The sequence below is a fragment of the Argiope bruennichi genome, chromosome X1 (assembly GCF_947563725.1).
Source record: "Argiope bruennichi chromosome X1, qqArgBrue1.1, whole genome shotgun sequence".
Taxonomy (NCBI): Eukaryota; Metazoa; Arthropoda; class Arachnida; order Araneae; family Araneidae; genus Argiope; species Argiope bruennichi.
This window is the reverse complement of record NC_079162.1, coordinates 28453264-28473906: the sequence shown is the minus strand read 5'-3', so window position 1 is coordinate 28473906 and position 20643 is coordinate 28453264. Positions and strand designations below refer to the sequence as shown.

At 30.9% G+C, this 20643-nt stretch overlaps 1 protein-coding gene across 2 annotated transcripts in view; it reads right to left on the bottom strand.

The window, feature by feature from the left end:
• Positions 1 to 1963: 1963 nt before the first annotated feature.
• The window catches only part of LOC129958644 (thrombospondin type-1 domain-containing protein 1-like), a 37844-nt gene continuing 19164 nt past the window's right edge, over positions 1964 to 20643 (bottom strand). For both annotated transcript variants that reach the window (XM_056071246.1, XM_056071247.1), the window contains exons 4-9: positions 17089 to 17339; positions 14731 to 15033; positions 11775 to 12153; positions 5637 to 5804; positions 4672 to 5043; positions 1964 to 3691 (exon numbers count right to left, since the gene is read on the bottom strand). In XM_056071246.1, the coding sequence (XP_055927221.1) occupies positions 3051 to 3691; positions 4672 to 5043; positions 5637 to 5804; positions 11775 to 12153; positions 14731 to 15033; positions 17089 to 17339 (2114 nt within the window). In that variant the 3' untranslated portion in view covers positions 1964 to 3050. The remainder of the gene's footprint in view (positions 3692 to 4671; positions 5044 to 5636; positions 5805 to 11774; positions 12154 to 14730; positions 15034 to 17088; positions 17340 to 20643) is intronic.

Below are 20643 nucleotides of genomic sequence, written 5' to 3'. Positions count from 1 at the left end.
GTAGCACCTTCTCCGAACTTCCGTATAACCTCAATGGATTAGATTTCTCCAAGAAATGGAAATTCCATTCGTGCCATACAAAGAAAATTAAAGGCAGTGTGATTTTAGAGAATCTACTCTTTTTAAACGAAATAGTAATGGCAAATGGAAAAGGCTAATATCAAAATGTGGTATCAATCGAGATATCTCAAGCCAAACTCAGAGAATTCTCAGTTCGTTGGTTGGAATACATTTTTCCTAATATTTTTTGTTTTGTTTTTTTCTCTTGAAATTTTTTTTTTTTTTTTTTTTACTCCTCTTTTTATTCAAAACTAAATTCTTTTCGTAAATGTATTCTGGAAAAATTCATATAGATTTATACTCAGTTTAAAAGTTTGCACAAAGAAGAGTACTACTTTAAGTTTCCTTCGAGAAATTGAATTGATCCATTGGGTACTTAGTGCAGTCTGAGAAGCTATTGGCCTGCAGTGGAATAGGACGGGAGAATGAATTTTTTCTTTTATCCCTTTTGTCTGTGAAAATCGGTTATTTCAGCTCGTAGATGTATTTAGGCAATGTTCACATGATTTTATACTTTGAAATTAGAATTTTTCATTAATATATATATGTATATATATATATATAAAAATGTATATTATTATATTAAAATCGCATATATATATAGATAATTTTTCAAGAATCCGCTGATAAATAGAGCTCGCATTCATGTAACAGACAGCCCTATGATATATCATATGATGTGCTTTCACGGAAGCTACGTTTTTCGAACGGAATCGGACAGGTAAACTGAAATTCAAATTGCCGTTTGAATCGAAATATTTCTGTTCGGACTTATAGTACTTTGTACTTCTGCCTAATGTTGCTTCATTCGACAAGCAAACACAGAATACAACACAGCCGAAACGTCCACAAAAATAGTACTTGTGGAAATTCGCAATACACTAGCAGACAGTAAATCGCTAATTAAATAGCAACACAGCAAAGACATCGGAATAAAACAAATGAGAGCTCGCTCCAAAATCCACACTCTAAAGAGAGAATTCGCTCGACTGACCTCATTCGCTTTCACCTCATTCTTTATATAGGTTCTCTTACTGAGCAAAGAATCTTCTAGAACAATCGTCGGATCTGCAATCCTAATAGAAGTATCGTCTTAATTCCTGTACTTTCGAGAACCTTCATTTTTGCTGCTAAATTCGTCACGTCGTCATTTGCAATCAATATCCATTAAAATATCTGGAAAACTTACTATGAAAGTAACTACACAGGGAAGCAATATTACAAATTCGTAGGATGAGTGATGTAAAAGTGTATGTTCATGTTTTTCCTGTCAAAGTACCTTTGTTTGAGCTGATAAAACCGTGTGTTTCCGAAGTAGGCTGAAGATGCCGGATCTTGAACAGTCCTCTCATGAATCATTTTTCTTTAAAACTCTTGTTACTTTTTTTTTATGTTTGAAAACCAAATTAACTTCAGTTATAAATATATTCTGACGATGTTAACACTATTTTATACATTTAAATTTAATTCAGCATGAAAAAAGATATTTCCGTCATTCTTTGAGAATTTGTACATTGTTTCATCGAATTACTTTGTGCATTCATAGAAATTACAGGACAACATAAATGTTGCCATTTACGTTTTTGCAATTACGGATATTATAATTGTTCCGAATCCACGTCAAATAAAATATTGTTAGAAATTTAAAAACTTTCATAGTTAATTTAATGATAGTTAAGCTAATGTTAGTTTATTAGGCTAATGATAATTAAGTTAGGCTTTAGGCTAATGACAATTATATACTTTTAAATTCTAAATTATATTAAAAATGCATTTCGACACAAAAAAATGTACATGAAAATCGTTCTTATCAAATTCCTGGATACAAATAATCAAAGGATTTCCAGACTACTGTTACAAAAACTTTTTATTAAATACGATACAAATACTAAAAACTCAACTTCAGTAAAATTGCACAAAATATTAGCTTAAAAGAATTTCTAATGCTTAAATAATATGAAGAAAGTGCTGAAAAATAAAAACAATATCACATATTTAATGCAAAGAACACAATGATGTAAGTTAACAATGACTACCGTTTTAGATTTGAAGATTTGCTCTGTATGTTACAGAGTATAAACAGAATAATAATGAAACCCTTTTTAGTGCTTATCAGATGTGTGAAAAAGGAAAGAACTATATTACTAGAGGAAAGCTACAATTTTCTTTCAGCAAATATCAAAGTGTTTGAATATTTAAATCAACAACAAATTATTTTCTTTTTAATCCAAAACAAGCTTCGTATTTCACTTTTTTTAAAGTGATTTTTTAATTTTTGTCGCTTCTAACCATATTCAGACAGACTAATTCGTAATTTTACAATTTTTGTTGATAAAAATGCTTCAGAATTATATCTGCAAGAAAATAATATTATACAGAAAATAGAAAATCTTGAAACGTGATAGGTGTTTATGAGATTAAGGCAATATTCCGAAGCTTGATTTTATTGTTATATTGTTCAAAAATTGATGAATTTCTTTGATAATGAGATGTAAATTGCAAATGGAAGCAAAATTCAAATGAGGTTGTGCAATTAATTTTTATACGAACATCTGATTCCAATAAATGATATGTGGTGCTGCTATATTCTGTATATGACTAGGATAAAACTGTCACTTCTCTCATTACCCAAAAGGGTTCGATTAAAGGAAATCTAAGGAAAGTGCTCTGTTTAAAAGCCTTAATTCTTATTAAAACACACAGAAACGATTTAAAATAGTTTAGTTAGAGGGATTTTTACGCCTCAAGTTCAGTTTCGACGATGCTGGCATAATATTTTATAAAGAATCCAGTCTAAATATAAAATGCTACAATGGATGACCTTCAATTATTTCACTGTTTTTAAATGGCTTGGTAGAAAGAAAATTTGCATGCCACGTTATAATTGCGATAATGATACTCATGTTAAAAACATCTATCATAATCGTAATCAACTTCAGCTGCAAAGCCGTAAACGAGGTACAATTATCTGCGCATAACGCTTTCAAGGCTTAGGTAGGATCTGGAGAAGGTGTGAAATGCTGCAGAGGATAATCACCGAATTCTTCCATGCCTTGAGGAGGTAAAGGAATAAAAGGAGGCCAACCCAGCAGAACAGGATCGGGACAAAAAAAGGACCCAGGCTCCTGGTGACAACCATAGTCATAGTAATCATATTCAAAACCATCATCAGAACCAGTAGACAACTCCGATAAAGAAGCAGTTAATGGGGTTGCACTTTCTCTCTGCCCATTTTTAATAGCTGGCCGACTACGACGTCTTATTGGCGATGCAGTACTTGCGGGTTCAACTTTCGGTGGAAGATCCCATTTGAGCTTTGGTTGTTGGAGTGATGAAGTGGAACGGAAAATAAAACTCTTATAAAGGTAATCTTCAGGGCTGGCGGACGGACTTTTCACGGAGAGTTCTGAAGTGGACGTCAGAAGTTCTGAGCAAGCCAGATTAGGAGAGCTTTCCATGGCAGCTTTCATTCTGGATTGACGGCAGAAGTGAAATATGATCAAAAAGGCAGTTGTTGAGCAGAGGACGGTAGCTAACATGATGATAGTCAGATGGACGGCGGTTAAGTTGCTTGCGAGGTTGACGCTATCTACTTTTTGTCGAGTCATTGCTAAGCTTTCACGAGGTGTTTCTGTAAAGAACGAAAAGCATTGTAAAGACTTATAACAGCAACCTTTTCATATGAATACTTCTGTTCTAGCTTTATGGTAATCAAAAACTCAATTCAGAATATTTTTTAGAATAAATAGAACAAGAAAAGAAAGCAAATAATATTAACCAATCACCAAAGAATGTAATAACTAAAGTAGAATCTAAATTAGAAGTTGTGAAACCTTTCATTGCCTAATTAGTACATATAAATGCTTTCAAAGTACCATCTTCAATCCGATACTTCGATATCATACCTTCGTACATCTCATCAACAATTGATGCATAGCATTTTAATTTTAATTTATTTTTATTAATTGCAATTGCTTCATTGCCTTCTTTATTTTCCTCTTTGGGAGCTGCGACATTTTTCATTCGATTATGAGATGATGAAATTTCTTTCCGTCTGGAAAGGAAGCACTAGCAGAAAAGAAACCTTAAGAATTTTAATTAAAATTAAAAGTCAAATAAAATTCATGTTCTCTGGTGAAATCTCTATGACAAATAGGATAGAATTGTAAAAAATAATAATAATAAAAATGATTTTAAGTGCTGCTTTCCCTTTCTCTCTTTTTTTTTCCATAGCAAAGTTATTATAAAAAGCATCTAAGCAAGGTATCTTTTTCAAGCTGTAAGAATTAATAAAAATGATACACTTTCTCCGAAAGTTGTAATCGACCTTTGAAAAAAAGGGAATAGTAGTGAAAATATTCGGGGAAGGCATATGGCATTTATGATGATGTTTTAAATAATAATATCAAATAATATTATAACAATTTCAGAAATTTTTTATAATTAATAGTCAGTAATAAATTTTATGACGTTACATGAGAGTATCCATGCATAAGTCATATAACAAATTTTTAGCTATTCAAGCACTAAAATAAAATAAATAAATTTTTGAATGGCATTAATTAATTCATGCCTTTATTTATTTATATTTAATATTTCAACTTTTCTTACCTGATTGGGTAGCAAGAAACACCATCTCTATACCTTGAAATGAAGTGACATTGCTAGCATGAATTTCCAGTCGCACCGTCTCCGTAATTGAATGAACTGGATGAGAAATTGTGTAGGGTCCTACTATTGCAAGAACTGCTCCCAAAGCTGACTTACCATCTCTTATGGTTAACCAATAATCTGAGGAGGGAAAAACTATATTTCTTATCTCGACAATAACATGTCCAGTAGGCCAAGCTTGCAAAATCCAGACTGGTTCAGTTTCACATTCTAAAGTCAATATCTTAATTAAGTGATCTTCGGTTATATTTTTTTCACATCCGCATGGACAATCCCAATGTAGAGGCTCCTCTGTTGTCGTTTCTGGATCAGCTAAGGAAAAATAGTAAGATAGATAAATTTGAAAATGAATAACTATTGTTGATAAATTTTGAATTACAATAATTTCAGTAACGAGACATACTATATTTCGTTAAATATTAAAAAGGCAAAGATGGAACAACTGGAGAAAGAGCTTAATATTTTGAAAAACAAAAGGACTTTCCACTTTATTAATTGCTTTGAAACAAATATTCTTAGTACAAATCAGATTATAGTTGAGGGTACTAGGTTTTTTAAAATAATTAATACGACCGTAGGAAGCAACGAAAATAGATATAACTCAGATACAAAACAGTTTATGATTACAACAGATTATGATGAAGTAAAAAAATGAGGATAATTAACTTTAGATCATATTTAAATAGGAAAAAGCTAAAGTGGTTATTGAATTCATACCTGCTTTTAATGAAATTAATAACACTTACGAACTATCTCCGTCTGAGTATGACATACATCAACAGAAGCAGATCCAAATCTCGTTCAGTGATGGTAAATTTATTCACCTTTATTATAATACAGGAATATCTTATTTCACAGTTTTATTACCAATTAAAACTTATACATAACAAGCATTATATACTAACCTGGACATTCTTCCTTTTTGCAAGGTTGTGTCTGCACTGCTTTACCAACACAATCTGAACTATTTGTAGCAGAAACGCAAAGCCGGTAACGACTCTGAACTCCAGGTCCACATGTAGCTGAACATTCACTCCACGGCCCCCAGTCATTCCAATTCGCAATAATGCCTCCTAATTATTGAATTATTTTATTATACAAGAGAACCAACAAAGGTTCATAACATATATATATATATAATGATATTTTAATTCTATATATATATACACTATCTGCAAAAAAAGTATTGGGACACACTACTAGTTTACAGATTTTCATCATAATATTTTACTTAAATATACAAATGAAACCAAAACAAAGAAGTAAATATTATTTTGTCATATACAAATCATAGTAATTCAACAAAACTCTAATATAAATGCAATTATGGTTATAATTGAAAATAAAAGAAATCAAGTAAAAAAAAGTGCTCGAAAAGTATTGGGACACTTCCCAATAAATTAAGAAAAACAATGTAAACTTAAAAGTTAATATCTTATTAGGCCACACTTCCTTTTTTACGACTTCTCGTAATCTATTTGGCATAAATTGGAGCAATTTTTTGCAAAATGATCCATCGATTTTGGCCTTCTATCAAGTGTTTTCTTAAATCTTGCTTGTTAAAAAATTGATGTTCATATTATGTTTGCTGCAAATAATTCCACACATGCTCAATGGGATTAAGGTCTGGACTTTGTGCAGGAATCTTAATAACACTAAGACAGTGGTAGAGGACCCATAACTTGCAAATACCAGCAATATGTTTCGGGACATTATCTTGGTACAATTTAAAATGTCTTGAGATTCCCAGTTTGCTCACACTTTGCTTTAAATTTTGCTTGAGAATTCCAAGATAGATATATTTATTCATTGTACCATCAATAAAGTTTAGTTAAATTGTTTAAATTTCCAACACTAGTGCTTGCTGTAGAACCCCCGACTATTTGATTGCCATCGCCATATTTGACAATAAACTGTAAATTTTGACATGCATAATTGTATTTGGTTTCCGCCAAACTTTCTACTTGCCATCCGATCCGAAAATGTTCTATTTGCTTTCATTAACAAAGATTACATTTTCTTAAAATTCTCTTGGCTGCATTACCTACATGCCAGCCTAGCTTGTCGATTTGCTTTGCTGATGTAGGACTTTCTTTGAGGTACTCTGCCATGATATTTATGTTTTCTTAAAACATTTCGGACAGTTTCAAGATTTACAGATTTTCCGAACTTACTTTTATATTGCAGAATCAATTTTACTGTACTAATTCTTGGATTAAAATAAACATTTTTCATAATCCTCCTCTCTTCACGTTCATTATATGTCCTTGGAGGCGCAGATCTTTGCTTGTTTTCAATACTATTTGTTTTCTTAAACCTGTGAATAGTGCTAAAAACAATAGACTTACGCAATTTCAAGATATGTCCTATACAGCGAACTTATTTTCCATTTTCCCAATGACTTATTACATGATTTCGCACATCAACCGATTATCTTTGTTTCACGCCATTTTTTCTATAGATAAACTTATCTGTGGAAACATTTATGCTTAAAATTATAGTCTAAAAAAAATGGTAGTAAATTCAATTCCACTGATGCGCTATATATTTGTTGAATTTCTCATTTCAAAAGTGCCCCAATACTTTTTTTTACTCCTATTTGCCTTTGAATTGTATTTGAAAAGCTATATCAAATTCTAATTCTAAAATACCAACAAAATTTTCCTTACAAACTGTACAACAAAGGTTTTCCTTACAAACTGTTCAAAAGATTTCTTGATTCATTTCGTTTTTATTATAATGTGATAAACAGTTTTATGAATAACTTTGTAGTTATTCATGCCAAGTGTCCCAATACTTTTTTGAGTGACAATGCGTGTGTGTGTATATATATAAGATAAAAAATATCTAAATCATATAATTATATACAAGATATGAAAAACTTTTAAATGTTTCGGTTGGTGAAATTTATTTTTATTTACTTAAAAAAATATTATTATGAAATAATGTATCCTCATGAATGCCCGGTTTTATGTGGCTTTCAAATTTATCTTCAAACTATCATTGTAAGTGAATACAAAAATTCGGATTGTTATGATAAATTATGTAATATATTTTTTTCACCATCTAATGTTTACGATTTTGCATAAATTTCATTTTCTTTATCATCTGATTATATATATGATGTAATTATGCTGATGTAAAAGACTTTGAATTAATCAATAAAGTTTATCTTTTATCTCGTAAGTAATTCACGATTAATATGACAGTAAATTTCTGAAACTTCTGAATTCAAGTGCGTTCGAGTGCGTTTTCCATAAACGAATTTCAGAAATGTTGAAAGAAATCTACGGAGAATCAAATAACTGTTTAATAACAAGGTCATGCATTTAAAATGTAATGCAAACCAGGATAGTATTCTTTCCAAAACTTTCTCATATATTCTTTAGTTTAGGGACTATCCTCCTACCCCTGCATAAAATTGTGGACCTAAAAAAATTGTGGGACATGAATACCATGAGGGCACAGATTTTTATAATCACAGTCCCACACATGTGTGTTTTCTATTATAGTAAAAAAAACCGGCAATCGTGCATTGACGAACAATAGCTATGAAATGCTGATTTTTGGCGCGAGGCTATTGTGGCTTTACTGAATCTAGCATGAGATATTTGTTGATTATTGGCGATTTATCCTTGATATGCGGTTAATACACAAATAACATAAAATGGAATATGTATTTTGGAAACTTTTTTTTCCAGCCGACGAAAACCACAATCTGACATAGAACTACAATTGTAGTCTTAATGTCACATACCAAATTTCATGAATTGAATTCATTAAGTTTTTGAATTATCGCGTTTATATACATGAGAAAATACAGACCAACAAACGGTCAATATTTTGAAAGATTTGGTTCAAAATTAGATAAAAATTTACTCTTTACATACTATGAAATAACTGGTGCATTTATCTAAGTCGTTGAAGTTTTCAGCTTTTCAAACATGTACACAAAAGTACAGATCGACAGACGATCAACCCTTTGATGGATTTGGTTCGAAATTTAATACAGAACGTCGTAGCGAAATTTGATAAAGATCATTTATCAAATTTCATTCATCAAGCTTACAGCGATTTTAATTTGTCGTGTTCATAGACCGACAGGCATAATTCCTAAAATGTGTTTTTCGTATTCAGAGAGATTGTTAAAATATCGGGTTCGAATTTTTTGACAATTGCAATATTTTCTTTTTGCATACAAGAAAATAAAAAAAAAATAGGAAACAAAAGAAAAATATTCTTTAATGTTCATAAAAATACAAAAAATTATTACATTAAGTATTCAAAAAGGCCATCTTTGGCACCGCCACAAACTTTTGCTCGATGAGTTATATTGACTAATTTTTTGAACATCGTATTTGGAATGGAGCGAATTATGTTTTCAGTGTTTTTTTCAAAGATCTGCTACGATTTACGTTTTTTTTTTTTTTTTTTTTTTTTTTTTGCAGCGAAATAATTGACATTTTTTAATTTATTTATTTCTATTTATTTCTTAGTATGCAGGATTTTTTTTATTTTTCTTTGTTTATCTATTTAATTATTTATTTTGAGAATACAAATCGCTTATTATAGAGAGAAAACTATGTTTATGTTTCGTATTGTCTTTCACATTCATAAGCATATTACTGTTTTTGCATCATTCACTGACATGCCGAGTATTTAATAAATAAATTGAGCATTCCTGTCCTGAGCTTCTGATCGCAAGGTCATTTCGTTATCGCTGCTAATAGCTTCGGCGCTTGAGTTGCGTTTTAGATAGATAACCCTGTTTTTAATTTAACTCAAAGATTTTATTAAGTATAATCTTCGAAAATGCTCTATTTAAAAATATTTTTCGTTTTCACATTTTTCATCCGAAATATATTCTATGATACCACAAGTACTGGAATATAAGCTATCAAACTACTAATATTTTAATGGTATCAAATGTTTAATATTTAGAATTAATAATTAGCCAGATATTAAAAAAGTTATTAAAATATCTGTTTTGGAAGTAAAAAAAATAAAAATCTCTCTCTCTCTCACTTTTTTTTTTTTTTTTTTTACTAAAGTGTAAATTGAACACAAAGAGTTATGGCGAGAGATTCACTCTCATTTTTATCCTATAACTAAAAATTTACGCAATTCTAAAATAAGCAAAATTTGATTTATGAATAAGACTGTTTTTTCAATAAATGGCATGTCGCTGAAACAGATAGTGTTACTTATATATAGCCTGGTACCCAATTCGTGTTACGTTTTTAATCTAGTTCAGATATGGTTTTACTTGTGATATATTGAGATGTTATGAAAGTCTCCGCTGATTATTTTTGGAGAGGGAGAAATCGAATATAATTGTTTGCACTGAAAGTGGCCCCATTTTATTTGATAATGATTTGACATTTTTTGGTAAGTTTCATTTTTCCACTTTCACAAAATATTCTTGGCTATCTCTAAAATATTTGCTTAAAATGCCGCTTACAGACCTCCAGATTTATTTATTTTTTCTATAATGAATTTTGTAAAGAGGGAAAGTATGATTTTCCGAAGGCTAATGTCACGATAATATTCAAGACCAGATAGCATTTCTCGCAAAGCTCTTACAACTTCCTTAATCAGACATAAATGCCGTTAGGTGATCCTTATGAAAGACAACCCCTTTACGGTTGGACAATTATGGGCGCTTCTGGTTAATTCAAGACCAGATAGCATTTCTCGCAAAGCTCTTACAACTTCCTTAATCAGACATAAATGCCGTTAGGTGATCCTTATGAAAGACAACCCCTTTACGGTTGGACAATTATGGGCGCTTCTGGTTAATGACTTGCTGCAAATTGTCCACCAGGCCACTATATTTAACCTAATTTGGTTAGATGGTACTAGCTAGTAATAGACAGTGCCCTTCCAATCTCACAAGCAACAGAGTATAACTTTCAGGAAATGCATATTGACTTTTGAGGTGCTTAACTGCATTTCACTCTAATATTTCCATGCCCGTTTTCATTTAATATTATTATTTATCATCGCCTGCTGTCATCTTTTTCAAAGAGGGATTATTTTCGTAGTGTTTGAACAATAAATAAAATAGAGACTTTGTAAATTTTTCTCTTAACTGGCGACATACCGAAGCTAAATAGTATCAACTGCTCATAAATGGTCAAATTCGACTCTTAGAATCACGATTAGTATTATGTTGATTATTCGAGGTCAGTTGTTTAATTTGGTCGTTATCACCCATAAATGGGATATCGAAGCATTGTCATTCTTAAATATTAAATATGCCCAATCCGAATTTCACAAACTAACAGTGTGCTACTCTTTCACTTAGAGCATTGTCCCATAAACAGAAAAGCATGTCGTGGCTTGGACTTTTTAGCGTTTCGTGGCTTGAAAAACATTCTTGTCATTGCAGTAATTCAATTGCATTCATTGCCTAGCATGAAACGCCGAAAATGCACTTTCAGTTCTTCGCATTTCCTCCCATACCAAGGAAACACAATTATATTAATGTCGATAGTGAACAGAAAAAAATATTGACGACAGCATTGTTTTTCAGAAAATATTTAAATATTTCAAAGGTTGATAAAAGCAATTTGGTGTTCCTTCAGAGGACCGTGAAAGCCTTCGGAAAAAGACGAAAACTTTTCGAACAATCAAAGAATTTGCACAAAATAAATTAAGTTAAGTTTACTTTAAAAATATATCATGTAGGATTCGTTTTTCAAACAAATACACATATGATTTTAAAATTATCTTTCTTATGCTCTGTACAATATTTATATAGATATAAAATAAATATTAAGAATTAGAATATATTCACGGCAATGTTAATTACCTGAGTAAAGAATCTTAAATATAATCAAGAGAAAGCTAAAAAGGGACATATTGAAGTTCACGTGATATGTGGCCAGTGGCCCGCATCAATTTAAATTTAGCCTTTATCGTGCAACTTAAAAGAAAAGGACAAGGGAACATAGCAAAACACGCAGTTGTATGTTATGTGATATGCACTGTGACATTTATAACGTGAGCTGGTGATACTGAAATAAAAACGATGAGCTTACTACTGTCAGTAAGGGTTGGAAGACAGTGAGTTTTCAAATCAAACACGGCGCCGTTCCGTGCAATACTGACAAAACTGAAACAGTATTCTTGGAATTCATCTTGGAAGATATCGCAAGAAAGTTTAGTGGAATGTTTGCCATTTTCTATCCGACTTTCTCGAATGTACTTCAGTGGACCTCTGGGAGCTTTTCCATAAACCCGTATTCTATCCTGGTCCAAAATGCATCTTGGATAATGGTAGATTACAGAGAGGCTGCCGTCACAAGGTTGAACAGAGCTCTTTGCTACGCTAACGGAATATCGATGACTCCACATGACGAGAATTGTGTCACTCATAGCTACTTCAGGTGTATGAGGAATATCAGTTCTGACATGGACCTGAAAAGAATACGTCATAACAAATTTCTGCTAAAATCTTTTGTAATTTTACAAAGAGTAAATATCTATCGTTTCATTACGGACAATGCAGCAATATAACAACTACAAGTTACAGGTTTAGAAGGCTTAACTTGCTTCATATTTGCAAAGATGGAATTTTATTATTGATTGTTTATACTTTTCTCGATAAATTAGTTTTGAAATTATGTTCAGGTATGTGTTCCGATGGCAGTACAATATTTTAATATAATCAGAATCAGTAATTAATAGATTGATTTTTTAATTTAATTTGGATTTTGTACTAAAAGCATCATCTGGTAATAAACTGGAGAAAATTGATTAAGATAATTTATTAAATTTTAATAATGAATTATGAAACCTATTAACAATGACTGGTAAAATTGTCATAACATTAAACAATAAGAATTTCATGTCCTTCATTGTTAATTCGTGTTGTCCCTAATAACGTTACAGACCATTTTAGTCGGCAGTTTTATTGTTTCATTCCATTTCTAATGGCCAGATTGATTATTAACGAAGGAAGATAAATATAAGATAACCTGCAGGCGGCTGAAAGAGCTGACAGATTTTGTGTTCCAAAGCGTTAAAAAAAAGAGAAGCACTTTTCTGTTTTCATCCAATACTCTAGCCTTAAAAGTAGTGTAATATTAGCAGTAAGTAAAAGATTTAGAATATATCCAGAGTTATCAAAAAAGAAATCGCACTATTTTGACTAAAGTGACTGCTTTTCTGTAGTCATCCTTCGAAATAGTAGTGGTAATATGACTGTTCTGAAAAACAAGTGCCTTTCAACTTTTCAAAGCACTATTTAATTGGTAGGTCATATTTTTTATAGTGTAATCTAAGTTTACGGTAAAATGAACAAATATCCCTTTTTTTAATATAGCTATACTTTGTCTTGGGAAACAATATATATGTTCCAATTTTGAATCAATTGCCCTGTATTACCCATTTTTTACTTGCAAGTACTTATGTAGTTCACGTTCAGAAATCTGAGAAAATTATTATAATTTTAAAAAGTATGCATTTGAAGTATCTTTCTTATCAACTTTTACTATGAATAGTGTATTATCATCCTGTTTAAATAGATAATGGCAGTTTAGTATAACAATTCTATGGATTCTTTTATTTTTTCATTACAATGTTAAAATTATTTGGGTATTCCCACTCAAAAAATCGAATGCAGCTTAAAACAAAGTGAGACAAGATAAGAATAAACGTTAAAAGCACAATGTTTTTTTTTAATTATTATTATTAAAGCACTAAATATTAGAAAATACTTTTGCTAGAAACATGATCATCAAGACAAAGATTTAGAATCATCGGGAGCTGTCAGAAACACTCAAAGCAAATTAAAATTTTAATCTCACTTATAGAACATTTTGATTTTTAATATATGTTTAATAATCTCCTTGCATTATCACAATATCCAATGCGGTATAGTTTCATTTTAATATTTTATTAAGTCACTTTTGCTCTCAAGTCCATGTCTTTTTTCTTTTTTTTTTCTGTATTTACAAATAGTTTAGTTCAGCTTTAGATTTTATTAACGTCCCGTTTCAAAGTAACACTAGGGCTATTTTAGGACAGACGTCGTAATTTTGAATCGTAGTCAGATGCCAAGGACGACACCTAAGATGGCACCCCCAGCTCCCCAAATTTCCTCACCACACAGCACGAGGACGTTTGCCCCCCTCCCCGACAGATTTAACGGGCATCAGGCCAGCTTACACGACAGTTCTTCGGTGGAAACGGGTTTCGAACCTGAAATCTTCCGAAGTCGAGACCTTACCACCAAGTTATTGTCTGTACGTATAATAAGTGTTTTTAAAAACTTTTTTATTTTTATTGTTTCTTATTTTTTAATTTTTAATACATTTCATAACTCATACCTATAAATGTTATGGAATCCTCAAAAACTTTTCCTCAACTTCAAAACCAGATAGCACTCCTTAATTGAATCAAAATTTAATTAATACCAGTAGATTAGTTGAAAATTCATTCTTACAACATTAAAATATTGTCATCGGGAACACACAACTATTGCAAATGCCAAAACTCTAGTACAGATATTCCCTAACTTTTAATATTTCGACTTAATTTTTAGAAACCGAAATCGCGATTGAGACGACTTCATCCTCTGCACAAGAAATGTTTTCAGAGACGAACGGCACACTTTTTTACACGAAAGTGGGCCTATGTGCCAAAATGGAGATTTTTTTAAAGGAAAAAAAAACATTTTATTATTAAATATAATTTTACAAAAACATATTTCTTATGTATGGCTTTATGAAGATTTTAAGCCCACGTTACATTTTTACAAATTGTGGAAAGACGCATATACTACTTCAAGACCTTGCCTCAACCGACCCACAGTTTAGGGAGTCCCTGCTCTAGTACATCAGTAAGTGAGTGAAAAAAAAATGGATTAAAATAATTCCATCTTCATAAATATAAAAGAAGTCAAGATAAATAAAAGCGTATAGGTAAAAAAAAAAACACCTTTTCTTTTTATAAAAAGCATAATTAAACACATAATACCGAAATATTTCTTACTGTATAGTTTCCCGCTCTGTCGAAAAATTCACAGTCAAGTACAACATCAAAAGCTGAATTCCACATCCAACCAGTCAATTCCTTGCTGGTGAGAACTGTCGGTTCATGCCAGGAAGTTTGAACAGCTCCTTGATAAACAAGATCAACATACGTCGTAAAACTACTTCGAGGTTTACATTTCAGGGGTTCAACGTATAATTGAACTATAACATTAGAACTATACGTTTCCACCATCAAGGGAACATGAACCGTCACAGAAGGCCAGCGTACATCGATAGTTTTAGTCTGAGCCATTATCCTATCCTAAAAAGAAAAAAAATAATGCATTTCGGTATTAGAATTTATTCTTAAAATGTATGGCTTAACTAGAACAAACCACCTACATATTTTCTCATGCAGCAAATATTACAAGCTTCTTGTATTTTAATCAATTTTATAAAAAAAATGTCTGTCTTCTTTTTTTTTATGTTATATTCAGCTTAAAGTTCTAATAATTAAAATTATCGTAATGATTATATAAAAAGGATATAATAATAGTTATCACGATATACCATTCTAACCACGATAAAATCATTTGATTTAAGCTCTGGCTTTAACTTCTTATTATGCAATGATTCATTACTTATGAATTATACAATTTTTGAATTTTAAATCTATTATTAAGTCGAAGTGATAATTTATTTAAAAGACAAAATCATTTCCACAAGAGTAAAATCTCAAATGTCAAGTTTAAGTTAATAACAATAAATGTTTTAAAAAGGATTTAATTGGGGATTTAATTAAATTGCAAGTCAAGAAATTTATAACATGAGGGTCGCTCAATAATCTCACGTGGTTTTATCTCCATTCTTACAGCAGATATGACCCTCTAAAATAGATTTATCTAATACTACCTTAGTGGTAGTATTAGATAAATCTGGAATTCAAATTATACTGAATAATATAATAGTAATGTCTGATAGAAATTCAAATTATACTGAGTGATGTAATGCTCCTAAGAGCATATCTAGGAGAGGAATTCATTATGTTTTTTCATGCATTTTTATTTATACATTTATACCTTCAATCTCAATGATTTCGAAGCAATTGATAAAATAACGTGGACTGGGAATTTTTATTATTCTTCAGAATCTTTAAAAACATCAACAATAGCAACCTGTTGCTAAAATTACGTTTATTTGGGAATAAAGCAATGCAATTTATACAGCATGTCCATAAATGAATATCCCAAATTTGCAGAAATATTAAAAGAAAACAAAGCAGAGCACTACCTTGTTGTTTATTGAAAATTAAAAATAAGAGTTCAAGGTTTAAATTTAACTTAGTTATAAATGTTAAATGTGAATCCCTCCTGAAATGCGAACGACATTGAAGCTGTATGATAATTTATCCCACATTTTTTAGCATGTCTGGTGTTAAGCTTTGAAAGGCTGTTGATATACATGTATGGTGATATTCGATGCTTTTTTCTGGGGCTATATCAAACAGCAGGTGTTTATTCCACCGCTACCAATTGGCGTTGATGAACTTAAAACCCCTCATATCTGCATCCTTTCAAAGCGTCACACCAGATATACTGAAAAAGGTTTGGGATAAGTTATCGAACTGCCTTGATATCATTCGTATTTTCTGGAACATTGAACACTCATAAATGTTTTGAATTGAAACTTCAGCTGCTATTTTTTATAACAATACTTGTACTTTGTTTTATTTTCTTTAAATAGCCCTGCGAATTTGGGATATTCCTTAATGAACACCCTGTATATCTAAAAAAGCAAACAATTAGTTTCTGTGGCACACAGGCAACTTTTAATGCTTTTAAAACTGAAATATAAATTTTATTAATAAGCATTCATAGTGAGGACATCCGAGTTTTTCAGAGATTCGAAATATGCAAAGGACAAGTATTTTGTCCCCGCGATTACTGAAAAATAGAAGAAAAAAATAACTTATATATATATTTTTTATAACAAAGATATAACAATTTTTATCTTCCTGATTGGATGACAATTCAGCTATGATTCCTGAAGTATGTCTTCCTTTTGAAATTAAGTTGAATTGAATTAAGAATTAATTTATTAAAGGTTTCAGTGATTTTTTTAAAATTTAGTTTCACTGTAATTGAATTTCGATATATGTGAGGAGCAATTTAGCCAAGAATGAACCATGTACCAAAAAAACTCCAAAAATCAAACAATTTTGTAGCACATCTCCTTTGAATCTGTAGTCAAGCCAAAATAAAATCTCGAGCGTCTTTATTATATATAATGCTCAAATAAGAATAATCTTCAAAGAGAGGCGAGAATTTTAATAAGTTGAAATATTGCAAATTATTCAAATATTTAAAAAATGCTATACCTGCTTAACTGTGAGGAGCCGGAAAACAAAGAGCCCTGCTTTTTCAAAAGTACCGCAAGGGAAAACAATTCTTCCTTTTGTAAACTTTTCTGGTACATCACGTTTCGCGATAAGTTTTTCATCGTTGATCCCAATTTGTACCAGTTGCAGTCGGAGTTTTGGAGCAGAGGAAGGAATGCCATAAAGCACTTCAATATCTCCTGACAAAATTGTGAAAGTTTCTCCAGCTGAAATAAAGTATTCTGCCCTCACTGAAAAGAAAAAAAAAATAATAATGGTGAAGTACCCTTTCCTCATATAATCAAATATATTTTCATGCTTCTGTTTATTTTTATTTTATTTTCCTTTTGTATGATTAAGTGATTGTAGCTTCAATATTAAAAAAAAAATGTATAAATTTAATTTGCAATTTAAAATAGTTATATTTTTGTAAGCATAAGAATAGAAAGAATTTTTAAATGTATAATAAAAAACTTGATGAGTCATGTTTTTTATTTCATCTTTTCAAAAAAATTTTTTAATTATTTAACTTGCTAGTTATTTGCATTTTACTAAAACAGAAAATAAACATGTTCTTCGCTTGGATGAACTAAACTCTGTTGCCCAAAGAAATTCAGAGCCTAAAACAAGAAAAAGAAACTCAAATGAACTCTCGTTTTTCTCTGTATTTTGAATTATTCTGGTGAATTTAAATAAAGTACATAGTCCTCTTTACATACCGGTTAAGTAAATATTCAATAATGTTTCTAAAATATAAAATATTTTTATGTTAAATATCTCTAAAAATAAGGTTTCTAGTGACATAAAGAATTTTTATGTCACTAGAAATTCATAAGAATTTTTCATAAGAATTTTTAATCTATTTTTCAGGTTTTCTCTGACGTATATACTTACAAATTACAGCTAATTTAAACTGCACACGAAAGCTTTAGATTCTTGTATTTCGAAGCATTTCATTTAAATTAGAATAAATATATTCATAAATGTTCCAGTTCACACATAAATAAATAAATACAGCAGACGAAAGACCTTATAATATACCAGGTTGTTTCAATTAAACTTCCCAATTCAGAGGGCAGCACAAGTAATTGTATGGATCAAAATGAGACGAAATTTGGACGGATCATGCACTCGAGATTTATCGGAAAAACATTAGTATAAGAAGTCGCTAATAGATGGAGCTACAGAGCGACAAAACACTCTACATATCTCCCTAATGAGTCCCGTGGATCACAAGGCTTTCCATTCATAAAACACTGTAGGTACTCCTTAAAGAAACGCAATACATTTTCGTTGAACCCACGTTCTTGCCAAATAATGCTGTCTTTCAGATAAGACAATGTTACAGGTTGTTTTCAATAAGTTGATAGAGATTCGGAGACCAACTAAATTTTTTTCAATAAATCTTGAGCAAATAATCTGGAATCTCTGCCCTCCAAATTTCATGTTGTTATGATTCATATAGCACTCTGCACGGGGAGTTGGGAAAGCTTAATTTGTGGAAAGCCTATGTACTAAAACCTCAAAAAAATTACAGAAAATAAAAAGAAATCAAAATTTGGAAGTGAGAATTATGGAATTTTTTCTCTCATTCCAATTAATTCATTCCTCCTTCCATAACAAACAAAACTTAAAATTTTCGATATAAGTAATAATAGTAAATAAATAAACATACTGCAAATTCTGCACTCTAAAATACTGGCTGTTTTATTTAGCCATAAAAAATCAAAGAAATCGCTTGAGGAATTTAATTTAATTTAACTTAATTAATTTTCAGAAAAAAAGTTAACAATATTTTTGAAGATTTCAGAATTTAAAGAACAATATAACTTTTTCAAAGAAACTGAGGTCAGAATAAAGAAAGCAAAAGTTAATGGAAATTTTGAATTCAATTAAGTTAGTTATATATCAAGATCAGGATTGTCTAGGGCAATGTATGACAAGCGATGACAATGAATCTGTAATTTGCCATTTCTATTTATATACAGGGTGTTTATAAAGTCCCGGACCCATTTTGATGTTTAATAACTCATAAAATAATAAAGATATAAACACACTTATGACATTTATTGATGGAATAACTCATATATTTTCCTTTTCAGGTTTGAATATTTTTACTTTTGTAAATATCGTCTGCGCGTGTGGTTAATTTCAGATAATTTCATTTTCCAGTCTAAATATCTGTACTTTTCTAAATATTGTCTGCTTATTAATTGCATTTTTCTCTCTTTTGTTTTTGTCAACTATTGCAATGTTATGTTTACTTTTGATGTGTTTGTTCTATGTAGTACTTTTGTATGTGATGTTTTATTCGAGCGGATATTAAGGAGAATGCATACACCACAAGAGAAAGCACAGATTTTATGGTGGTTCATAGAAATGAAATCGATAGTGCAAGCACAGAGAAATTTCAGAAGAATTTACCAAAAAGATCCTCCATCCAAAAACAGCATCTTGCGGTGGAAAAAGAATTTTCTAGAAATTGGAAGTATCGAAGATAAGAAACGTTCCAGACGTCCTTGCACAAGTGATTTTGATGTTGAGCGTGTCAGAGAGACATTTTTACACAATCCTAGAATATCTGTGAGATCAGCGGCAACAGAATTGGATATGCCAATTTCGACGGTGTACAAGGTTATTAAGAAAAAATTAAGACTGCATGCATACAAAGTTCAAATTGTTCAAGTTTTGGAACCTAACGATAGACCTAGGAGGATGGCCTTTGCAACAGATATGCTAAGGAGGATAGAAGATGCTGCTGATTTTCTGAAGAGCATAATGTTCTCCGATGAAGCATCCTTTCATGTTTCTGGCATTGTTAATCGCCATAAAGTGCGCAAATGGCTCTGTGGATGCCGACATGCTTGTCGCTACCTGGCGTGAAATTGACTATCAACTTGATATTCTCCGTGCGACGAAGGGGGCACACGTGGAAGTTCATTGACAAGGGTCATGAAACTTTTTGAGTCTATTTAACCATTTATGTTATTAATTTAAATCTATTTTTATTATTTTATGAGTTATTAAACATCAAAATGGGTCCGGGACTTTATAAACACCCTGTATGTATACATAAGAATGCAGCGGTAAGTGACTGACACATCAAATTGAGCTGCTTTATTTGCTTTTGTTATTTTTCTTTTATCACTTATATAAATGTAAATAAGCTCTTTTTCTTCGGTCTTATTATGGTGCGGTAGTGTGAATGTATTTATCTTCTATAATGTAGCATTACTTTGCTTGAACCAAGGATCGGACCATTTAGAATAGTTTAAGTTTAATGCTCTATTTATTATGTGGGTTATACAATCTTAGATATTGTAACTATGTCTCTTTGTTATACATATTTTTACAGACGCGTTTTAATAATATATCCAACGTCAAAATCTTCATAATTTGAGTACTGGTCTCAATTTTTAATAATCCTCTATAAAAATAAAACTAATTATAACAAAATTCCACTGACTACGTTTTTCTTTTATATTGCAATATCATGGAACATGCTAGTAGACAGTATCAAAATAATTAATTAAATTCAATTTAACCTTATTTTCT